Source organism: Scylla paramamosain, chromosome 15 (assembly GCF_035594125.1).
Source record: "Scylla paramamosain isolate STU-SP2022 chromosome 15, ASM3559412v1, whole genome shotgun sequence".
NCBI classification, from domain to species: domain Eukaryota; kingdom Metazoa; phylum Arthropoda; class Malacostraca; order Decapoda; family Portunidae; genus Scylla; species Scylla paramamosain.
Window position 1 is genome coordinate 14,456,012 of NC_087165.1, and position 21,242 is coordinate 14,477,253.

General features: G+C 35.7%; 2 protein-coding genes across 28 annotated transcripts in view; both read left to right on the forward strand.

Moving 5' to 3' along the window:
- The window catches only part of LOC135107492 (galactosylgalactosylxylosylprotein 3-beta-glucuronosyltransferase P-like), a 112,205-nt gene extending 112,003 nt beyond the window's left edge, over positions 1-202 (forward strand). For all 11 annotated transcript variants that reach the window (XM_064017435.1, XM_064017439.1, XM_064017433.1 and 8 more), the window contains one exon: positions 1-202. This exon is cut by the window's left edge and continues 989 nt beyond it. The gene's annotated coding sequence lies outside the window, so the exon portion shown is untranslated.
- Positions 203-729: 527 nt separating this feature from the next.
- Positions 730-21,242, forward strand: part of LOC135107490 (histone H3.v1-like) — a 62,293-nt gene continuing 41,780 nt past the window's right edge. For 6 of the 17 annotated variants that reach the window (XM_064017417.1, XM_064017422.1, XM_064017418.1 and 3 more), the window contains exons 1-6: positions 2,661-2,793; positions 4,019-4,145; positions 7,195-7,257; positions 10,279-10,337; positions 14,662-14,730; positions 19,825-19,975. In XM_064017417.1, the coding sequence (XP_063873487.1) occupies positions 4,071-4,145; positions 7,195-7,257; positions 10,279-10,337; positions 14,662-14,730; positions 19,825-19,975 (417 nt within the window). In that variant the 5' untranslated portion in view covers positions 2,661-2,793; positions 4,019-4,070. Of the gene's footprint in view, positions 1,004-2,641; positions 2,794-4,006; positions 4,146-7,194; positions 7,258-10,278; positions 10,338-14,661; positions 14,731-17,952; positions 18,201-19,824; positions 19,976-21,242 lie in introns of those variants that run through there. The other 11 variants (XM_064017415.1, XM_064017413.1, XM_064017412.1 and 8 more) reach the window with 11 other exon arrangements.

The window sequence follows — 21,242 nt, forward strand, 5'->3', positions numbered from 1 at the left end:
GTGTGTGTGTGTGTATAGTAGTAGTAGTAGTAGTAGTAGTAGTAGTAGTAGTAGTAGTGTGTGTGTGTGTGTGTGTGTGTTAGCGGGCAGGTTTATATCAAGGGAATATTTCTTACTTACTCTCCGCCTTACACTGTGTAGCAAAGCTGTAGGAGAATTCATATTTATAATACACGTGGTACTAATAAACGTGAAAAACGTGTCCAGCTTCCTACTATCAATAACCCTTTATGCCCAAGGAGCAGCCACTCACAACTTTTACTCCTGACATCATCATCACATCAAAATACACACAAAATACACACATGTTTATGCAGAGGGGAACCTGCTCTCGCTTCCCCATCCGGACGCTCATGTTAGGAGTAGCAGTAGTAATAGTACTGTCCCCAGTGCAGCAGCAGCAGCAGCATTAGCTACCTTTGTGGGAAATGATCAGTCCCACAGAAATAATAACATAATACATAGTCATTTATATGAGCTTACAGGACCGAGGCCCATTAGCGAGTTTTGAGTCGACGCGTCTGGAGTCAACACTGATACGAGTATAAACAGAACACGTACTCGCATATCAATACATATCTAATTGAGGGGAACTAGCTATAATTACAGTATGGTTGCGACATGTGTTTGTGTTTTTTACAACGGATCGGTCGTGTATGAGTCAATGAAATGAGTGTCCGACTTATTCATTCGGGGCTTCGAGTAGCACCGACGGCTCAGCGAGGAGGCAAGACTGCCCGGCCCACCTTGCCGGCCCTTGTCACACAGAACTTACCAAGGCATCGTGAGACCTTAAGGATTGAGGGAATAGTGTGTCAGGGTGAACCACCAAGAGACCAGCTTTACAAACCAGGAAGACTCTTTGGGTACAGCTGAACCGTACGTCCGAGTGGCACCACCACAGGATGTACCTATTACAGCTGGGCAGCACTACACGAGATAGGTACTCTAGTACCACCACTGGCCAATAGGCACGGTAAGGCATGACGTCCACCAAACCTAAGTGAGTTGCATTACAGAGTTCAGTTGAAAATACGATAAATGTACCGCATTACGTTTCACACAGTAAATTAGCTATTTAGTAACTATGAACTAATTACTTTCAGTAGGTGATGCAATTTTTTTTTTAAGTATTACTAATCCACTCCGTTCTGATATCATAAATAATGGTTATGCAAGATTATTATATGATTTTAAGATACAGGGATGGGTACCATCTGGGCTCGTACTTGAGATAATGTCAAGTTCTGTCAAGACCTCCATCACATTACGAGTATCAGGCTAATATCGATGGTTGTAGGGCTAGCGTCTGCCATTTAATGAGCTGCTGAGAGGGGAGTGTTGTGAGTGCATGTAGAATACAATGTATGAAGAGAATGCTGCCATTTTCGTTGAATGGGACCAATCCGGGACAACCAGTCTTTTTTTTAGACGTATATGTGAGAGGAAAACCTTAAGGGATTTATTTATTTTTTTTTATTTTATTTATTTTCTCTTTTGTGATCAAGGAAGATTTGTACCGAATTTTTAAATTAATGCAATAAATCATGTACTAGTATTTTAACTGAAAATTTCACCAATGACCGTACGACTGGTTCAGACAAGCGACCTTGCAGGTACCAATATATTGTTTGTATTGCTACTATGTGTCTGAGCGTGTTTTTTTTTTTTTTATTTTAGGATTGCATGGTGGGATGGAAGCAAAGGAAGTGGAACACGACCATATGTTACAGAAGTGATAGTTAAACAAAATTCGACAATTCTTTATAAGTCCGTTCCCCATCCTCCCCACCCCCCAACCCCTCTAACAAGTGTGAGGATTATTCCTTACTAAGCGGGAGTGAAATTATTAAATTTACATTCTTTAAAGAAACGTAAGTTAAGAGGGGACCTGATGGAAGTTTCCAAGTGGTATAAGAGTTATAACAAGGGGGAGGTAAGCAAAATTCTTAGGATCGGTAACCAGGATAGAACAAGAAATAATGGGTTCAAGCGTGAAAAATTTAGATATAAAAAAAAAGAGATAAGGAACTGGTGGCAGATGAATAGAACAGATTCAGTAATAAAGCTGTTAGTGCTGAGTCATCAGGGAACTTTAAGAAAGGACTAGACAGGTTTAAGGATTGGGATGATAGTTGGGAATAGGTAAATATTTCATACAGGGACTGCCACGTGTAGGCCTGATGGCTTCTTGCAGCTTCCCTTATTTCTTATGTTCCTATTTTATGTTATGCTAGGTGGGGGGGGAGGCGGGATCTAGGGACTAGGATAGGTTAGGGAAATTCGAAATATTAAGGTAAATTTCCTTAAAATCTTGAACGCCCTTACTTCACTTATTTTTCACCCCTCCCCCAAAAAACTCCCGATTCCCCAGACCCCCAAGCTTGTTTGAGGGGTTGGGAGGTTGGGGGAATTTGGGAGCGGACTTCTTATCAATAAATACCATATATATATATATATATATATATATATATATATATATATATATATATATATATATATATATATATATATATATATATATATATATATATATATATATATATATATATAAATTAACATATGGGGAAAAAAAATATAAGAAATTGCGAAACCATTGACGAATAAAATTTTGGAGTCCATGAACGCTAGCAATTGTTTACCTTGGCATTGGCGGGGAGTGGGGAGGGTACAGTGGCGGCGACGGCGGCGTGTTGTTGACGTGCGGGCACGGGGCAGCACGCAGAGCACTGCTTCTTGCTTCTACTGACTGCTACTGTCCAAATCAAGTTTTTCATATCGACTTCAGTGGTGGTAAGTGATCGCTCTGAAATGGCATGACAGTGTTGATGCTACAAGTAAAAAGAACTGTAGACAGCGATAGTAGTTAATTCACTCAATTTATTATATCCTTGTGAAGGTTTTCAAAGTATTCGAAGTCTTCCCCTTGTCATAATTGTCATAAATGGCCTGCCACACAACAGTTTCACTGTGTGTGTGTGTATATATATATATATATATATATATATATATATATATATATATATATATATATATATATATATATATATATATATATATATATATATATATATATATATATAATCATACATACACATGTACAAGATTCAGTGAATTGTTTTTTTTTTTTCTAATGGTTGTATCAGTTATGGCTGTAAATTCACAATTTTTAAGTACAGTTCTGTTTTTTTAGTTGTTTTGAAAATGCTACTAGTATGTACACAGACACAATCATTTAGTCATCAATGAACTTTCCCATGAAAAGTGTGCCTGCATAACCTTGCTTATGTTCTCAGCAGTGTGCTTGTTTCAGTATTGCATAGATTCCATAGCTGACAATTAGTTAGGTTAAGGTGTTTTCCCTTAGTCCACACAGCCCTCTGCCCCATAGCATGTCATTCAAGTTTCTTGAGGTAAGGCAGAAGTATTGTAATATTACTTTTATGTTGGCAAGGAGATGTGGTATGGACATGCCACTTGTTGAAATAGGTTGATAAATAATTATATGAGGCCTTAATAAATACTAGTGTGCCAACAGCAAAGGTGGCTGACTTTAGTTAAGCTTAGGTTACTGAAGATTGTGTTTGGTCCATGATTTTCATCACTACATAGGTGATATTCATTATCCCACTTCACTCACTTGTTATGCATTTTTTCCAGTTGGTGGCAAAAACTAACAAAATAAGACAAATTGGAGTCTTAGGGTGGCATGACATGAACATTAGTTCTTCATCAGCAGCCTTGCACTCCTTGTCACTGTGGTGTAGCAGCAGCACTAGTGACCCATAAAAGTAGAGGGCGGAGTGTAATTGATTAGTGACCTTTATATGTGAATGTTGTTATTGTATATTTCCTGCTAAGTTCAGTCTGTCAGCACACTAGTGTTCTGTTGATAATTATTACATTTGTCCACATCTCTTTCCATACAGATTATACTTCCTTTGGTCCAATCTTTGTTTACTTCCACTGTCTTCCATTTAAGTTTATGTTCAATACAACTGTACAGAATGTCACACAGATGCCAAAGGAAGAAATGCCCTGTGAGTGCTGCTGAGCCATAGAAGGGAAGCATGGCTACACCTGTGCCTCAAAAAGATGATGTTGAGCACTGGACTGTTGAGGAGATGGCTGCTTGGCTGCAGCAGGTGAGTTCAGTCAAGTCATGTTTCAGAGCTTCTGCTTGTTTGTCTATTTTATATATATTTACAGAAACCTGGTTCCTCTTTAGGAATTATTCTTAAGGGGAGCATCACACCTTATTGAAAAAAGAATTCATGCATTGTGTAACCCTTCAGCACACTTGTGAAGAAGTATAGTAGAACCTCGGTTCTCAAACTTAATTCATTCTTGAATGCCGTTCAAAATCTGAAATGTTGAAAAACCAAAATTATTTTCCCCATAGGAATTGATGTAAAATGGATTAATCAATTCCCAGACACGAGTCTACACTGTCTTAGCAGCTCATGACAGACACTACCACAGCTAAGATGGCTGCTTCACAGCATCTCCAACTCACAAATTATTTATCCAGAAAGGATGTAATGAATGAACTTAGTGACACAGAACTCATTGGAAGATACTGTTTAGACCAATCCAGTGAGGGAAGCTTTACAGAGGAACACAGAAAGGAGCAGCCCACTTACCACCAAAATGAAAGTCACCATAACACTTAGACATCTTGCCACTGGGAAAAGCTACTGGAAAAATACAGTTGTGCAATGGTGATGGCATTGTGGGTCATCAAGAGAACTCCAGGTGGCTCGGGATTACTCCTGAGCGCCGAAATCTGTTTGTTTACATCGAGACTTTTCAATGGGATCACATTTACCTTATTTCAAAGACTGGATTACCATGTTACACTCTGTGTCTCTCTTCCAAATATATAAAAACAAAGTAGATATTTATAGAAACTATTTATTAGTAATAAACAGCAGCTTTTGCTCTGTCTTTTGATATTTGAAATCAAGTAACTTTGTTTTAGAACTGAATTATGGTACCAAGACCAAATCAGTTATGAGTTCAAATTTTTTTTTTTAAACTGCATTGTCCAGAAAGGGAGGTGTTTGGTAATAGAGGTTCCACTGTGTTATAAAGAAATAAGTAAAAATGAAAGTTGTGGCTGATTTTCTCAACCTCACCCTTCTCACCCATCACTCATGTCATGCCCTGCATGTATAGAGATGGATGCTTTGTGTTCATTTTCTGTTAAAAAAAGGAGTAAAGGAAGCTCTTGTATTGTTTACTTGCATCTGAAGACAAATTAGCATTTTCCTAGGCTGTACACTGATGTTTAGTTGTATGACTCACCAAGTTCTCACTGCCACCTTCATCACTATGCCAGAGAGATCAAGATGCAAAGTGACTCAGGTTAAGAATGAAGACTGAATCTGCAAAGTTCATACATGTGACACAGCAACCTTCTGCCACTGCCACCATCCCCACCTTTCCCTGCACACTTGTCACCTGTCACACCACTGCCCGCCACAGCCACTCACACAGCTGAAGAACCACAACAAAATATTATCTTCTCATCAAAAACAGATGAAAGTAATGGAAAACATTTCATCTCCACTTCAGAAAATGTTAGTATGAAGAGTAACTCCAGATACTTGTTTCTAGAGCAAGTTACCCAAATATTGTGTACATGTTTGCATCTTGTAACACAAGAGTGATACAGAGAGCAAGAGGCAGAGTGAACAATCAACTTAGCATCTGCCTTCTTGCACCAAGCCTGGAGGTTTAAAGGCCATGCATGCAGTTTAAAAACAGGGTGTCTTTCAAACCTCAGTATCTCAAAACAGTTTTATCTGTTTTCCTTTATCTACTTCATTACTTTCAATAAACAATACATTGTTGGAAAGAGGAGTTAGATCATGATTTTTTCACAAATCAACTGAAACTGCCATGAAGACCAAAATAACTAAAGCATTTCTACTTCTAAACAAAATGGAAACTCAGAATTCTGCCACAATAAATAATTCTGAAATATTACAGTGCATATTTGATGATTTTTCATCATTGCAAACCATTGGATAAGAATGTTTATAGAAGTGACACTTTTACAGCAAAAGAGCTTTTATCATCATGCTTGTGCAGTAAGTTACGGTTCTAAGGATAAATGAGGATTATATTCATATATGGGTACTTTTAACAAAAAATATGACAATACATTGATAATTAAGAAGTGGTGTAGTGCTCCCTTAAAAGAGGATGACCACGGCAGTAAAGTTTCCATCTTTTCCTCTTTTCAGATTTTCCCATTGCTTAGTCAGACCCCCATCTGTCATCCCTCTCCTTCCTTTATCCACATTACTGCTGTCCTCCATCTCACATTTTCCCCTTCAGTTTTGAATATTTAGGCTTTCTTTGCCATTTCTTACCATGTATCCGCACCACTACAGCGCACCACATTTTCCCCACAGGATCACTGCATACTTTATTATATTTTCAGTTACACCCATGACATATTCTCACTCACATTGGTCTCTTCCTTTCATTATGACAGCTCATAATTATGCTCCTCTTATTTACCCATAGCAACATATAATCTTAGATGGTCAAAGTAGTCATCCTATTCAGCATCCTCAAGAAACTTATCACTCAAAACTAAATCCATCCTTTTACTGTCAACTATGTTCATGCACTTTGTTACTGTATTCTTAACCTGACCAGTGTAGTATTGCCAAATAGAACCAGCTGGTTCAAATTCCATTATCTACCAGACTCAAACTTGTACCTAGCACTCTTGAATTTAACTCCCATACACTAGACCATGCAATACAAATGATGTTCATTATGTTTGTGTATGTGTGTGTGGGCACCATTTTTCAGTAAGTTATTGTATTTATGTATTGATTAATTAGGTTTTTGTTTTCTCAACTGATTGGATTCCTATTGTTTTTCTCTTGATTGCTTCTCATGTGCCTAGGAAATGTCTAGATTTATGAAATTAGTAGAATGAGATTACACAATAAGTATTGCTTCTCAGCAGATTTCTAGTTTAGTTAAAGCATACTTTAACGATGTAAGATGTACAGTACTTGAAGGAAAATATCCACAAGTAAATTTATAAGGGACACAAAGGACTGATATTTTATATGTTGCATTCCAAGTTTACTTTATGCACTTTTGTAACTTTCAACACTGTCTTCATTGTAAAAGGCTGATGTTATTCACATTTTCCTTTTGTCACAGGTGGAGTTGTCTGAATGTTGTGATATCTTCTTAAGGAAAGGAATAGATGGACATCAGTTTTTGGTAAGAATTTGTCATAGATTAAATAACTATGTAACCTAAGTCTTCCAAATTTACATACACTTTTTGCGGTTGGAATTTAACATGTTGCAAATATTCCTTAAACCAGGTATGGTAAGTAACTTCTATCTTAAGAAAATATTATTTAGAGTTTTATAGAAATTAATCTCTTATGTCATGTAATAAAATTCTTATGTTGAAATTTAATAAAATACTTGGAATGTCCAGAGACAAAAACTTTGGAGTCCCTAAGAGAAAATAGTTACTCTGTATAACAAGAGAGATGGGAAGAGAAAGTCATCTCTCAGCAAGTAGACCAAAGATGGAGACATTTTGACTACAGTTTAAAGAATGGATATGAGCAGGAGAGATCATGAATTGCACAAGTAATAGTCAGTGACATTCACAATTAGAATTCCCACTGACATGAGCATCACATTACACAAACTGGCAACTTGCCCCTTCTCAGTTTGAAAAATTCTGCAGGGAGAAAATAACTACATGACAACTTAGGTTTTTGAAAGCGTAGAGTAACGGATTCAGTGTTTGACATGGGAAAGTTATCTGTTGTGACCGTTCCTTGCTTCAGCTAGCAAAATGGCTGTGTTTGTTTTAACTACAGTGTTATACTAAGGTGATGTGCGATGCCTGGAAAATATACAAGCCACAATCACGTGTGAATGTTTAGTTTCCCTAGAATGGTGAAACAAATTGAAAAATGTACCACATAACTATTGACAATGAAAAGACTGTGAGTGCACTGGAGAAGAAATGGAGTGATGAGGGACGCCAGGATGTGCCTCACCGCAAACATGGTGGTGGAGTGCACCAAAATGCTTTTTTTTTTACTGTAAGCTGAGAGGATGTACCTTTAACTGTCTCTTGATACTATGTAAGGTGTTTTGGGGCATCCCACTACCATGTTTGTGATGAGGCATATCCTCACATCCCTCATCATTTCTTCACCAACACACTCACAGTCTTTTCGTTGCCAATAATTATGCGGTGTATTTTTTAATTTGTTTCACCATTCTAGTGAAACTCTAACACTCATACTATATAACTGTGGCTTGTATATTTTCCAGGCATCACACATCACCTTAGTAGAACACTTTGGTTAAAACAAACACAGCTGTTTCATTGGCTGAAGCAAGGAGCGGTCACAAAAGATACCTTTCCCTTATGTCAATATGTCAAACACTAAATCCATTACTCTGTGCTTTCAAAAGTATATGAGTGACTAACCTAATTTGTGATCCAGTTATTTTCTTCTGGCAGAATTTTTCAGACCGAGAAGGGGCACATTACTAGTTTGTAGAATGTGACGGTCACATCAGTGGGAGTTCTAATCACAAATGTTGCTGACTGTAGATGGACAGGTTTGGCAATCAAGTGGTAGCCAAGAGATGATAAAAGCAGGCATAACAGACAAAAGTGACTATATATGTAAAAAAGTTTTGCTAGTGTAGCTTGAAATATGTTGTCAGTTAACTGAGATGAATGGAAAGAATTGAAAGAGACCCTTATCTTGACTTGCAAAATGTTTTAATTACTCCAGTTAGTTTCCAAATTTTTTAAGCATTAACCAGTTTAACATGACACATTAAGCATGTTACCCTTTTCACAAAATGTTGTCAATATTGATATTTATGGCTAAATTAAAACACTAGAGAAAGAGGGAGGGAGAAATATATGAGGATTTGTCATTCTATGAAGTTAGGCATTCTGAGACATCTTTGCCAGTTTTTCTCACCCCCACCCCCAGCTGTTAACTCTGTACAAGGGCCTTATCTGTCCATGTATGGTGTATGCTTCACATGTCTGGGGGGGGTTCAACTCATACCGCTCTTCTAGACAGGGTGGAATCAAAAGCTTTTCGTCTCATCAACTCCTCTCCTCTAACTGACTGTCTTCAGCTTCTATTATCAGCACAATGTTGCATCTCTAGCTATCTTCTACTGCTATTTTCATACCAACTGTTCTTCTGATCTTGCTAACTGCATGCCTCCCTTCCTCCCACGGCCTCCCTGCACATGACTTTCTTCTTTCACTCCTATTCTGTCCACCTCTCTAATGTAAGAGTCAACAAGTATTCTCAATCATTCATCCCTTTCTCTGGTAAACTCTGGAACTCCCTGTCTGCTTCTGTATTTCCACCTTCCTTTGACCTCAATTTCTTCAAGAGGGAGGTTTGAAGACACTTATCCTTCAATTTTTGACTACTGCTTTGTACCCTTTTCTGGGACCGGCATCTCAGTGGGCTTTTTTTTATTGGATTTTTGTTGCCCTTGGACAGTGTCCCTCCTATATAAGAAAAAAAAATATTGATCTTTATATTGGTTTGTTAATTTTTCAGGGTAATGAAGCCCTTTTCATGGCATGTTAGATAGCATTAGAAGAGCCTATTTATCATAGGAAGGATGTAACAGTGAGTAAATACTAGCTACATTGCATAGGGTAGTACACATACATACCTACTTACATCTGTCTTGGTTGATGCTAAAAGAGAAATTGGCAGTGTGAAATAGAGACAGGCTCATGCAGTGAGTGACACATGCTGGACATGTCATGGTAAGGGTTGCTAAGTGACTGTGTCCTGTACTCTTGGCTTGCCACACACTTACATATTTCTCCTTTTCTGATAATGTATAGTATTTTTTAATGTTCATTGTAATTTGGTTTAACTTTATTTAATTATAATGTTTACTTTATAACTTTACATACTAAGTTAACATTGATCCTAATTCCAGGTACTGCAGTGATTTCCTGATTTCCAGAATTCTTAACTTTTTTTACTGTTATCCCCTCCATTATCCCCCAAAAAATGTTGTATATTAACCCCAGGGGATAATTTATCCCCAGTTTGGGAATCAACTAATTAATTGATGCTGACCTTAGTGTCGGCAAGAGACTGTTCCTATTATACAGTCTGCAGTAGAACAGTGGAATTATGAAGCTGTTGCTTTTTTTTTTTTTTTTTTTTTTACTGGATTTAATCTTAATTCTTTATGTTATCTTTTCCAGCAATTAACTGAGGAAGATCTGTTCCTCTGGGGTAGAGATGTATCCATAAGGAATCGTAAGTAAGTAAGATGTCAATGTTGATTTGCTATGAATACAGTAGAGAACCACTAATATCACATCCTTGACTTTTTTTTATTTTTTAGCTGGAATTATCACTGAGCATACACTGTTGCTGATATTTCAGTAGCCTAAAACAGCCCATAATGATAATGGTTTAAAACTGTTTATTTATTTATTTATGGTTATTTACTTTTTATTTTCAGGAGGCATAGTAATGACTGGCAATGCTAATTCATTATCATTAAAACTCTTTATTTTGCTAGGAGTAACATTGATAATATAAATTACTATGAGAATGGCTCCCTCTTGGTAAATGTCAATAAAATTTGTGCAGTGATATTGGATACACATCGCTGATGTATAAAGCTTCAGGTTTAAGAGTCATGAAATGTTTGATGCAAAAAGAGACAGTGTACCTGAATAATTACATATACAAATCAGTCACTGATTACAGAATTTGGTACTTGTAATATGTTAAAATGGAAATATATGTACTTTCTTTCATTCCCATTCTTGTCTTACCAAAGCAAAATTCAATAAATTTGTTCACTTTCCTCTTTCTCTCATAAAGTCTGGAACTGTGCCTTATTCATTTTTTTCCTTCCTTACATCTTAAATTGTTTGAGAAGAGTATCAGACCACCTATGAAACTGTCTTCTTTCTTGAAGGTATACTGAATCAACTTGAGTATATGGTCTTTTATGCTAATTTTGTCAGTCTCTTATACATGTAAAGAGAAGATAACCTCGGCCAAGCTTGTCCTTGATGAGAAGTAGAAGGTCAGAGAGTTGTTGTGGCTGGGATGTGAAGGATAACTCCCCTTAGTACAGGATACAGCAATAGGATATTCTGTTTGACAATGCTACATTCCTGTGGTACATTAATATGGTTTAAGATGGGCATTACTGGAGAATGCCACTGCTTTTGAAATAAATCATACAGGTGAGTTGGTTGCATTGACTTTCAGGTAGCACTGAATTGTCAAAGCTTCGGTGAACAAGTGTGCTTATTGAAAACAGAAATTGGAATGCCAGTAGGCAGATGGAAGAAGGATAGGGATGAGATCCTTTAGATGGCATAGCAAAGAAATTAAAAGGCATACTACAAAGAACCATGCAACTTGGTGAGCCACCTTGAGATAACACATTTACTCTTGTAAATTTCAAAGTTACCTTTAACCATCTGACTGGTGTGTCATCTCTACAAGGTTAATAAAATAATGTGGTACATATTTAAAGAATCATTTTAAAAGATGTGTCTGATAGCAAAAAGAATGGTCCAGTTGTTTGTCTTTGTCCAGTAAATTTGTGTAGGGTTACTCAAATAATGAATGCCACATTCTGATTACCAAAGGGTTTAGAATGATGAACTATGTAATGATAAGGATGAGTCATCACTTCTGGTGCCATCCATTCTTCTGAACTCGGATACATGTCATATGTTCCTCCACTGTCTGTGAATGGGAATTAATTTTGATAGCAATGAATGTAAAGTGTAATTTACAATATTATTAGAAATCTCTTGATCATATCTTAGAGTTGCATTGCAAATCCACATGTTTAATAGTTTATTTCTTCATCCACTACTTTGTTGCAGATGGTTTAGGGCTACAGTAATTCAGTAGATCAGTACAAGCAACTGAAAGGACATAGTTACAGTAGGTAATACTCCTGTTCCGTGTTTGTGTGATAAGATGGGATGTGTAGCTTTTCATGTCCTTTATCTTTTTTGTTTTTGTGTTGTTTGTTTGCTTTTGTGCACTTTTCAAAATGTCTTTAGTGAGTGATGTAGTATCTGTAGTGTGTGTTTTTATGATCCTTTGGTTCATAAACTACATAATTTGAATCAGTTTTCACCATTATGACATTCTGTGTTCAATATTTATAACATGGAAACCACTTTTGCTTAAAACTGCCACAGTATTGATCAACATTTTTTTTATATATAGTTTATTTGTTCTGCTGTTAACATTTTTTACTTTTAAATAGTCTGACGTCATCTTATCCTCTTGTTGGACAAGAATTTCTTAGAAACTGAATCCACTTCAAAGTCCTTCCACTTTATTGCCCAGTTACAATGCCAGAATGTGACAGATGTCTGTCCATAGTGCTGACTTGCTTCCTACTGCCTGTGTGTCAGACGAGAACTTATTCCTTAAATATGAACATATTTGTAAACATTGATAGCTAACTGACATTACTGTGCTTTGTTCCTTATTAGTTGTGAGTTATATTGCTTAATTATTATCAATTAATTTTCATCTAAATGTGATACTTTCATTGGAAGCATCATTCATACAGACAGTAGCTTTGTCTAGTGATGATAATTTTTTGGGTATGTCACTAGTGGTTACCAGCATCTTGGGTAACATAAGAGGTACTACATTTGGTAGACTGGTTGGCCATTTGACTTTAGCAAATAGTGCTTGGTAATGTTCTCATCTTTTCTTTTCATAGACTGTGATTGATCAGTAAATTTTGGCTGATTCATAAGTTATTTTATTGATTAAATTTATGAAAGGTTTATGTTGTCATTGCAGGTGATAAGCAAACAAAGATGTCAATCCCAAAGAAAAATGTTTTATTAAGGCATATTCTGAGTGTGCAGTGCATTTATCACATCAAGTCCACACATTTCTTAAAATAATGCCAAAGCATAGTATTTACTCATACTGTTCCCGACTCTGCTTTTCCTAATATGAAATCTACTAAAGCATTATGGTTAAAAGTCCAGGCTAAGCTACTCATCATGAACAAGAGGCTCTCTGCATTTTCTTATCCAAATGCTGCAAATGCTGACAAATATTGTCTTGGATAGGTTATTGTGGTACACTATTATTGTGTTAGATTATTGTGTTACATAAAAAAATGAATGTCTGTGAATATAGTATTAGCCAACCATATATATGTATTAGGCTGACATTGTCTGTTAAAAGGGTTAGCTGTGAGTAGGAGTAGAATATAGAGAAGGGGATCACATGTTGTATCATAGTCATTTTAATTGTTGTTCTGTTGCTGTCATTGCTTTAGAAGCAGGTAAATAGGATAGTAAATATAAAATAGCCTTATACCTTGATGAAAATATTCCATTCTTATATGTGTTTTAATACTGCAGCTTGTTCTGCCTTATTTCCACTATATTCATTGGTACATATCACAGGTGCTCCAAAAGTATTCTGGTAACCACTGGTTTCTCTCTCTCTCTCTCTCTCTCTCTCTCTCTCTCTCTCTCTCTCTCTCTCTCTCTCTCTCTCTCTCTCTCTCTCTCTCTCTCTCTCTCTCTCTCTCTCTCTCTCTCTCTCTCTCTCTCTCTCTCTCCAGCAGATTTGAAACTTCAGTAAACTTTAGATTAGCTTACTTTATGTTGGTACATACAGTGTTTTGTTACTGATGGTAGTAATTATATGATTCTGAATGATTTGGGCATTTTCAGCTTTGGTAAATGTGGGATTGATTTTAATCCTAAAACTTCGCTGATCAAGTGAAAAAAATGGAACGGCATATTTCTAAACTTGTCCTACTTTTTATGAGCACACTAAATAACATGTGGATGTATTGCTTGCCTAATGCAGTTATGGATATTTTTTTTATTTTCTTAAATGCTGATATCTCTGTGGCAGTCTTTGGAAACTCTTTGTATACTTGTCAGTGATTGATTGTCAAAAGTTTCTTTCACTTTCTAGATTCAGCTTTTCATTTCTGCATGTTGAGTGTTGCTGGTTGTTACGTTTTGACAGTCCTAGATGTGGCAAGTTAGGATGCATGGTCAACCAATTTACTTTTATTATTATTATTAGTATTATTTTGTAAGAAAGTTTATGCTGAAATCAATACCATCACTGAATTTAGACCATCATTTCCATATTGCATATTGCATATTGCAGCTTAGCACAGGAGAAGCCGATTTGTGAAAATCTGAAATCTGGAACATTCTAAAGAAGAGGTTCTCAACCTGCAGCAGTACTCTATCAAAATATTAAAGTACTGCATGTCTAACCAGTTTGTGTCTTGCAAGAATGTTTATTGATAAAGTGTCACCTGTTATCTTCACATGCTTATTGATAAAATTGCACCTGTTATATCTACATACATAATATTATAATGGGTTTATGTAACTTTATTTTAATGTTTGTAACAACAATCAATTTTGTTCAAATCAAGATTGTTATATGAGAGGCTGTTGTACCACACCATACTCTTAAACATTCTCTATTTCTGATTGCCATGGGACTAAGGATGTAAGATTTTTTTTGTTTTTAACTAGTACTTCCATACTTTTATGACATCACTTCTGATATATTTTTCTCTTCATTTGCATCCACAGACATATCTTGAAGCTAGTCAGTCAGATCAAGAATCTACAACAACATTCTTCAACCATCAGACCCACCATGTAAGTGTTCCCTCTTGTGAAAATTAACACAGGAATCCATCCAAGGACATAATGATAATCCTTTACAGCATGATTTAATTTTGAACAGAAAACATTTTATGTAATTATCATACAAGATGCAATCCATGTTTCCAGATTATCCACATGGAGTGCAAACATAATAATACAGACTTGGGAAGTTAGGGAGTGCTGAGCAATCATATCCTTGTGCATTATGCCAACTGACACATTGATAGAAAGAAGCACTTTTGTTCCACTGCCAATTTTTGTGAGTTCGTGTTTGTTATATGCATTTTTCTTTTTAGTGTTTATCTTTTATAATGACATACTTAAGGGGGCAATACATTCGCATCAAATTTTCCTTCAGATTTGGAAAAAGGAAAAACAGTAGATACCAGAGATGATGGTTTTTGTATTTCAAATGTGAGCAAGCATTGATAGCAGTTGTCATATGTCCTGGTTTTCTATCAGCCAGGAAGATAGAAGAAAAAACATTGAAGTGCCAAAGGCCATCCATGAGTAATGCAAACAAATGATTAATGACAAATGGCCTTTTGTTTGAGTCATGTCAACCCATTCACAAAGAGAAACTCAACATGAAGTGGACTGCTGCCAATTGCAGGTATGTGCCCTACCAGCTGACACGAGACTAATGTCAGTGTCAGCTGAATGTGTGCAGAGAGAGAGAGAGAGAGAGAGAGAGAGAGAGTGTGATTGGTGCACTCAAAACCTTTCCAAGGTCATCACTGGTGATAAAAGCTGATATATGGCTACAATGCAGAAGTCAAGTAACAGTCCAGTGGAAGAGTTAAGCCTGACCAGAGAAAGAGCAGATCAAGACTTCTATCAAGAGTCTGCTAATGTGTTTCAGCATGGAAGGAGTGCTTCCTTGCAAGTCAGACAGTGAATTGTCACTTACTTTGAAGTCCTAAGATGTTTGAGAAACATTGCAAGTAGGACTCACCCAGACAAGTGACCCACACAGAACTGGCTTCTGCATTAAAACAGTGTTCCATCTTACTCTCCTGTTAACCAGTTTAAATCAGTCACAGCATGGTAGATCAGTCACAGCATGGCTTCACGAAGGGGAAGTCTTGCCTGACAAACTTGTTAAGTTTTTACAGTAAGGTGTACGAGGCAGTAGATAATGGTGATAGTTATGATATCTTATATCTGGACTTTAGTAAAGCATTCGACAAGGTGCCCCATCAAAGGCTCCTGAGAAAGGTTAGGGCGCACGGGATAGATGGGAAGGTGTTAGGTTGGATAGGGTCATGGCTTGGTAACAGGCGACAGAGAGTGCTAATAAACGGCTCGAAATCCGAGTGGGGTCATGTCATTAGTGGGGTGCCACAGGGATCAGTATTAGGGCCATTATTATTTCTAATATATATCAATGACTTGGATAGTGGAATTAGTAGCGATGTTAGTAAATTTGCGGATGACACAAAGATAGGTAGATTAATTAGGTCAGAAGCGGATGCCATCGCCTTGCAGACAGACTTAGATAGAATGAATGAATGGACGGATAGATGGCAAATGCAATTTAATATCAATAAATGCAAAGCGCTTAGCGTAGGTAGAGGAAACCCACACAATAGGTACACATTAAACACCCAAACTCTGGTAGGTACAGGGTACGAGAAAGATTTAGGAGTTATAGTTAGCTCTGAACTCCATCTAGGGAAACAATGCATAGAAGCCAGAAACAAGGCAAATAGGGTACTAGGATTCATTTTTTGGAGTGTTAAAAGTAGAAGGCCGGAAGTAATATTAAAGTTATACTTGGCGCTGGTCAGACCTCATCTAGACTACGCTGTGCAGTTCTGGTCCCCACATTACAGGAAAGATATAGTTCTATTAGAATCAGTACAGAGGAGAATGACTAAAAGGATTCAGGGGATGAGGAGTATTCCTTACGAAGCGAGGTTGAAGCGGTTAGATTTACATTCTCTAGAGAGACGTAAGTTAAGAGGGGACCTGATAGAAGTCTTTAAGTGGTATAGGGGTTATAACAAGGGAGATGTAAGCAAAATTCTTAGGATCAGCAACCAAGGTAGAACAAGAAATAACGGGTTCAAGCTTGAAAAATTTAGGTTTTGGAAGGAGATAGGAAAAAATTGGTTCTCAAATAGAGTGGTAGATGAGTGGAACGGACTCAGTAATCATGTAGTTAGTGCCAGGACACTAGAGAGCTTTAAGAGAAGATTAGACAAGTTTATGGATGGGGATAACAGATGGAAATAGGTAGGAGTGTTTCATACAGGGACTGCCACGTGTAAGCCTGGTCGCTTCTTGCAGCTTCCCTTATTTCTTATGTTCTTATGTTCTTATGTTCAGTTCTTCACCAAAAACAATATGGCAGTGGTCCCCACCTGCCTTAATCCCCTAACTGTCTTATGTTCAAATTGAAGCTATGACTGAAAGATTTATCAGTGCCCAGGAGATTCAAACTGATAATTTTTGACATTTAACATATAGATATTTATATATTTTCTTAGATTTACAAAATTTACAAATTTCTAAATGTTTAATTTATCTATACCATGAAAAATATGCCATGTCATATTTTCTCTACTATTTTTCTAACTTTTTCTACATTCATGTATGCAATTGCCATACTGGGCAGAAGTTAACAAAGGAATGCAAATATGATGTGCCACAAATACCACAAGACCAAATGCAACTACACTGTTGCCAGTCTGCTTTGCAAAACCTGTTTGTTTGGGAGGTATACATTTAATGATAATTTAATTTAATAAGCAAAGTTTTGTGATTAAATACAATATGATTAAAATAACCATATAACTGTATAGTAAAGTAACCACTTGACAGCTTTAATCCTCACTAAATTGGCAACACTGAATATAGGAAGGCATTATCAGTGTGAGAGGAGATAAGAGTAGGGTACATGTATTACAAAAAGATATTTATTTATTTTTTAAATGGAGTAGAAAAAAAAAATTAGTAAATTGTTAGAGATAAAAGAGGAAGTTTTCTAAACTTTCATGTGATTCCTGATTAACATATCAAAGAAATTTTAGGGAGAAGTTGTCATAATACAATTACTGGAGGTTGAATTTTGTTATAGGACATGTTTAAAATTTTAAGAATGTCTTCATCAAATACATGAAGTGTAGTAAAAATTAAAGATATGTTTTGTTTTATGTGTGAAGTAAACCAAGATGATGCCAGCTTTTATTTGTAACTTAAGTAGTAAAGGACAGGAAGCTCTTCCTCTTGTAATATCACTACTTGACTTCCCTTCAGTCTCTTGACATTTGTGCTGGATCTAGTGCTTCTAACTCAGCTGTTTTAACATATTTGTTTCTGATAACTTGAGGTTTTGTATATGAAATAATTTTCCCAGTGGAGGACAGGGAAATGGATAATAGTGATGGTGAGGATATTTATAGCAATCAAGATGCTATAATTTTTGACCAGCTACTCAAATCAGGAAATGTATTGATGTAAGTATGATAAATATTTTACTAGATATTAAGTTTATATTTCACTGCATTTATGGTATCAAGAATAATACCACATTATTGTCTTTTTTTTTCTTTTTTTTTCTTTTTTTTTTCAGAAAATGCAAGTAATCTTTTGATACCAAGACATCTTTGTTTCCTCTGTTTTAGGAAAAAAATGTGTGTGTGTGTATTTACCTAGTTGTGCTTTATGGGAAAAGAGCTATGCTCATGCTGTCCCATCTCCATATCTTTTAATATCCAACTTAGCCTTGAATCCATGTAAACTTTCTGCATTTACTATCTCCTCATCTAGACTGTTCCATACATCAATACTTTTATATGGAAAACTACACTTTTTGACATCTCTTCTACAAGCACTCCTGTTCAGCCACTTTTCATGTCCTCTAGTGTCCCGTGTATCCCAGACGATTAAGTCACTCTGGTCCACCTCCTCTACTCCCTCAACTGTTGTTAAGAAGGGTGTATGATTCAAGAGTGGACCTTGTAACCCATATTAAGCCCTGCACCCAGTCACATAGGAGGTGACTAGGGGGAAGTTAGTCTAGGTGTGGCAGCTTTGTGAAGGGGCTGGGAACTGTAGTCATAACAATATATATATAATATATATATATATATATATATATATATATATATATATATATATATATATATATATATATATATATATATATATATATATATATATATATATATATATATATATATATATATATATATATATATATATATATATATATATATATATATATATATATATATATATATATATATATATATATATATATATATATATATATATATATATACACACACACACATACGCACACACACAGTATATGAATAGTGGAACCTGTCTTCATGAACTTAATCCATTCTATGGCTCAATTCGTGAACTGAAATGTTTGCAAACCAAAACAATATTTCTCATAATAAACTTGGATTCTCATAGAATCTGTGTAGTTAGTTTGTATGTGAAGTTTGAAGTCATATGTCACCTGAAGATCCATCATCCAGCAAGGGAGGGCATTTTTAACTTATAACCTAACCTTACATCATTGCAGAAGGTAATGGCCTTCTAACCTCGTACTCTACATCAATATAGCTAAGGTTACGAGGTTTCTAAGTGATGTTAGATTTAGTTTGGAAATGCTGTTAACTGTGAGGCATCAGGTCTCCAGATAACCAAGAAGTACAATTCCTTTGCTGTTTAGAAATTTTCACTCTAGATCAAAAGTAACAATCATCAATATGTTGTCACATTCTTGACACCAGCCACCATACTTTCATCTTGATTTGGAGTATGGCCCTTGGTATTGTGACCAAATTCATCTTTTTGTCTGCTAGATTATACTGTTCCTTTTTAGCAATGTTCAGTGAATTGTGGAGAATGTTTGTTTCTTATAGCCATTGGCCTTGAATGTTACCTTTTGAAGTGAGGAAGTTAATACCAATGCCAAGGAAACTTTGTCTTAATGACACAAAGAACAATTTTATTCATGTTGCTGTTGAATTTAGTACTCTGCATGTTGCTTTGATTTTTGTTAAATTACTTATTCTTAAAAGTATTTTGCATAGTTGGAATAATTTGACATTGTAATTTCAGAAATGACCACCACAGTTATGCAACCAACGATGATGAGAGCGACTTCAGTGATTTCAGTAACCAAGGAGAGGAGGAGGAAGAGGAAGTGGAGGAGGAGGAGGAGGAGGTGGAGAAAGAGGAGCAGGGAGAGGAGGGATACCCAGTGGCAGAGGTTAGTAATTTGGTCAGTCTCTCAACTTATACCTATTTTGAGGAAAAAAGTGAAAATGTTTTGTTTATTTTTATTTCTATTTGTTTATTTTTTTATATTTATTTATTATTTTTTTTTATTTTACTTATTAATGTATTTATTTATTTACTTATTTATTTTTTTTAATTAATTGATTATTTATTTACTTATTTTATTTATTTATTTATTTATTATATTTATTTATTTATTTTATGTTTTTATTTTTTATTTATTTTTTTTTTTATTTGTTTATTTATTTATTTGCTTTCACATACCTGCTGAATGGTATTAGAGGAATTTTAAGGAATTTAGAGTGGGAAGAGGTTAAGATAAACAGAAATATAATAATAATAATAATAATAATAATATAAAATTCAGTAGTTGTCTTTAAGATTGAATATGCAAATGAACTACAGCAGATGATACCAAAATTACACAGAATTTCAGAAAGTTGGACTGAATAAAGCAGTGATAATGTTCACTGATCACATATTAAATTATAAAGTTAAAGTAGAGAATGCAGTAACTGAAAGTGTTCATGATTATATTGCTAATTGAAAATTAACACAAACCCTGATCATGAAAAAGAAAATAAATAATCATGATGGTTACGGGGCATATCTGGTAAACAAAAGAGTGCTATAAAAAGTCACAAAGTATTCTACCAGCTAAGTCTAAGGAAAACCCTTCTCCTTAGTTTCCAGGGAGGAATGGAGAGAGAGCATTGCTTGATATAACATTGATATATATAAAGAGAGCAGAGGGCATCATGAATTTGCAAAGTTTAACTTCAGTCAAAAGGAAGGAAAAAATTGTGCATGGGCAGGACATACTATGTGCCAGATAGATAACAATAACCGATTGGCTATGTATAGATAGTAAAGCAAGACAGTGCTAACAGGAAATAAGATGCAAGGAAGAGATAAAAAGTTTTACTGTGATGTGGAATAGAGAGGCAGTCAGCAGAGGTGAGAGGAGAATGTTCGGGGGAGGTCTTTGTACTATACTAGAATCATAGAAGCTGATGATGAAGCTAGCAACCAAACAAAAGCTCTCAGTAATCATATCATGAGATAGATATTTATTTATGAAAGATGAAAATATAGTTCAGTGTTTTGTAGTTTGATCATGACAAAAAATCAACAGAGTAATCAATAAATATATACATTGAAGCATTTTGACTGACTCAGCAGCTAGCATTATTCCACTGCTGAAGGTGTATAGCAGGTTTTCAACTTTTGACCTGTGA